We start from the raw sequence: 2,815 nt of genomic DNA, 5'->3' as shown, positions 1-2,815 counted from the left end.
ATTAAACTGTATTTACCTACTCTATATCATAATAACAAACTTATCCTTCAAAATTATCTTGAAGCTAAATTTTCTAAATCATTTCCAGATTTATTATTTATGAAGGCTGACAAGGGTAATGTTACAGTTGCTCTTGACAGGAATGTTTATGTTGCGAAGATGTTGTTACAGTTGGAGGATGGTAATACTTATCAGCTTGTTGAAAAAGCTCCTACTAAAAAAATAATAGCCGAATTAAAAAACATTTTAAAAAGATGGAAAAATGAGTCCTACATCGATAACTCGGTTTATAAGTTTCTCCAATCGAGCGATGCCACTCTTCCACGTGCTTATGGTTCTCCGAAGATTCACAAGGCGGACAACCCTTTAAGGATAACTGTCTCATCTATAAATAGTCCTCTATATAATTTGGTCTTGTTTTTGCATAAATTGATTTCTACCAGTATCCCTGTACCTAAGAGCAGGATCAAGAATAGTTTTGATCTGGTTAATTCTTTGGCTAATTTATATGTGGAGGAACACTGTAGATTGTTTTCGTTGGATGTGGTCTCATTGTTCACTAACGTTCCCCTTAAGTTGGTTATGGATGGTGTCTTGAGAAGATGGAGTTTTCTGGAAGTGGCTTGTAGGATTCCTAGGGATGAGTTTATATTAGCACTCAAATTCGTCCTTAACTCCTCTTATTTCAGCTTTGATGGCTGTATTTACAGGCAGACCTTTGGCACCCCGATGGGCTCTCCTCTCTCTCCAATTATAGTTGATATTGTTCTCCAAGACCTTGAGAAAAGAGCACTCCAAACGATACAGATCTGTATACTTTTTTATTATCGTTATGTTGACGACATCGTTATGGCTGCTCCAGAAGCTTCTATAGAGAATATCTTAAATGTTTTTAATTCTTTCCATTCACGCCTTCAATTTACGATTGATTTTGGCGATAGTGGCAAAGTTTGTTTTTTGGAAACATCTATGGAAATTGTAGATTGTAGGCTTAGGTTTGATTGGTACCACAAACCTACGGGAGCGGTGCACTTGGACACGGTGCATTTAGACACAGCTAATCACAGCACCGTATGATTAGAGACATTTGTAGGGTCCCTTGGAACAGCGACTTGTGATTGGACTGTGTCCAATTGCCCCGTGTCCAACTGATATACACCCCTTGCGATGCCAACATGTCCTGGTAACCACACAAAGCATATAGTATATCCTTTAGAGGTCAACTCCATAAATTGTCCCTTGATCATGTAAATCAGATTGTGTTGCTTATTTTTGGAATTATAATTAGCTAGAGTATTAATAACACTTTTGGAGTCCGATGCAACAATAAAATTTTTCTTTATAGTATTAGACTCCGAAATAGCCGAGAGTGCATGGGCGATAGCTATGTCTTCAGCTTCAAAAATAGAAAGTTGGGAGGATAGTTTATAACGTAAGGGAATAGGAGAAGATGAGGAAAAAACGGCACATCCCACTCCGAACTCCGACTTAGAACCATCAGTGTAAACAATCTTGAAATTTGATAAATTACAATCCACGATACACTTGCGAAAAAATTCCTCCGTCCGCTGCAAAGAACCGACAGACGATCCGTTATCTTCCTCATTCGAAGGGAGTCTAACAAACTTAAAGCACCTATCTCCAATCTCCGTGATAATTGGTAAGCGAGCACAAGTTGCCCGAAAGTCATAGTTGACTGCACTGGGCAGAGACGTGACACACAATTCGTGAAGAAATTCAACAAATATATGGTAGAAAGAAGCAAAAAAAGGGAATACTGACGCAGGAAGTCAATTCCAAATTTCTATTATGTAATGACAAGGCTAATATTCTGACAGGATGGTTTCTAACGGAAAAGCACCCAGAAATGTATTTATGAAAATTAAAACCTCTACGAGCGTTGAGAGGAGCCTCTCCGGCCAAGTGTAACAACACATTCGTAGGAGTGGTGGACATTGCACGCAATACAACTCTTAAAGCTTCGAATTGTACCCTATCAAGGATAATACTGATTCTAGGATTTATACTGGCAAATGCTTGAGAACCATATTCAAAGGCAGAACGTATCCAGCCCTTATAGATATTAAGAAGATTAATAGGGTGAGCACCCCACTTAAGACCTGCTATAGATTTGATAACAGAAATTCCGGTACGGATTCTTTTACGGAGTTCTAAACAGTGAATCCTCCAGCCCAAACCTCTATCGAAGAATAGTCCCAAAAATTTGACCGAATCGACTTTAGAAATGATTTCACTATCCAGCTTAATCTTAAGATGCCATTTACTTATAAAGTTATCCGTTTTTTTAAACCTATCCTTAGAAAATAAACAAAAAACTGACTTAACACATGATATTTCCAATCCAAGCGCTGAAATATTATCCTTAAATATTAGCAAAGCCTTATTAATCAAACTATAAACCACGGCGACCGATTGGCTAGTAGTGTATAAAGGGTGTATATCAGTTGGACACGGGGCAATTGGACACAGTCCAATCACAAGTCGCTGTTCCAAGGGACCCTACAAATGTCTCTAATCATACGGTGCTGTGATTGGCTGTGTCCAAATGCACCGTGTCCAAGTGCACCGCTCCCGTGTATAAACAGATGTCATCGGCATAGGCGAAATAATATACGTCTTCTGGAAGAGAGCTAAAGATGAACGAGGTATATATGTCGAAGAGGATAGGGCTGAGAACCGAACCCTGAGGAAGTCCTCGAGAGGTTCGTCTAGTACCCAAAGAAGTGCCACCCATAAAGCCCTCGACAGATCTGAAACTGAGTAGAAAATCTAAAAATTGTAGGAATTTATTAGA

General features: G+C 38.9%; 1 protein-coding gene across 1 annotated transcript in view; it reads right to left on the bottom strand.

The window, feature by feature from the left end:
- Positions 1–651: 651 nt before the first annotated feature.
- The window catches only part of LOC116846841, a 5,395-nt gene continuing 3,231 nt past the window's right edge, over positions 652–2,815 (bottom strand). Inside the window, exon 3 of the mRNA XM_032821176.1 lies at positions 652–777. Within this exon, the coding sequence (XP_032677067.1) occupies positions 652–777 (126 nt within the window). The remainder of the gene's footprint in view (positions 778–2,815) is intronic.

The sequence above is a fragment of the Odontomachus brunneus genome, unplaced genomic scaffold (genome assembly GCF_010583005.1).
Source record: "Odontomachus brunneus isolate Ranch 3 - 2012 unplaced genomic scaffold, Obru_v1 Obru_scaffold_070, whole genome shotgun sequence".
In the NCBI taxonomy this organism is placed as follows: domain Eukaryota; kingdom Metazoa; phylum Arthropoda; class Insecta; order Hymenoptera; family Formicidae; genus Odontomachus; species Odontomachus brunneus.
The sequence above is the reverse complement of the archived record's forward strand: the minus strand, read 5'-3'. Positions and strand labels throughout refer to the sequence as shown.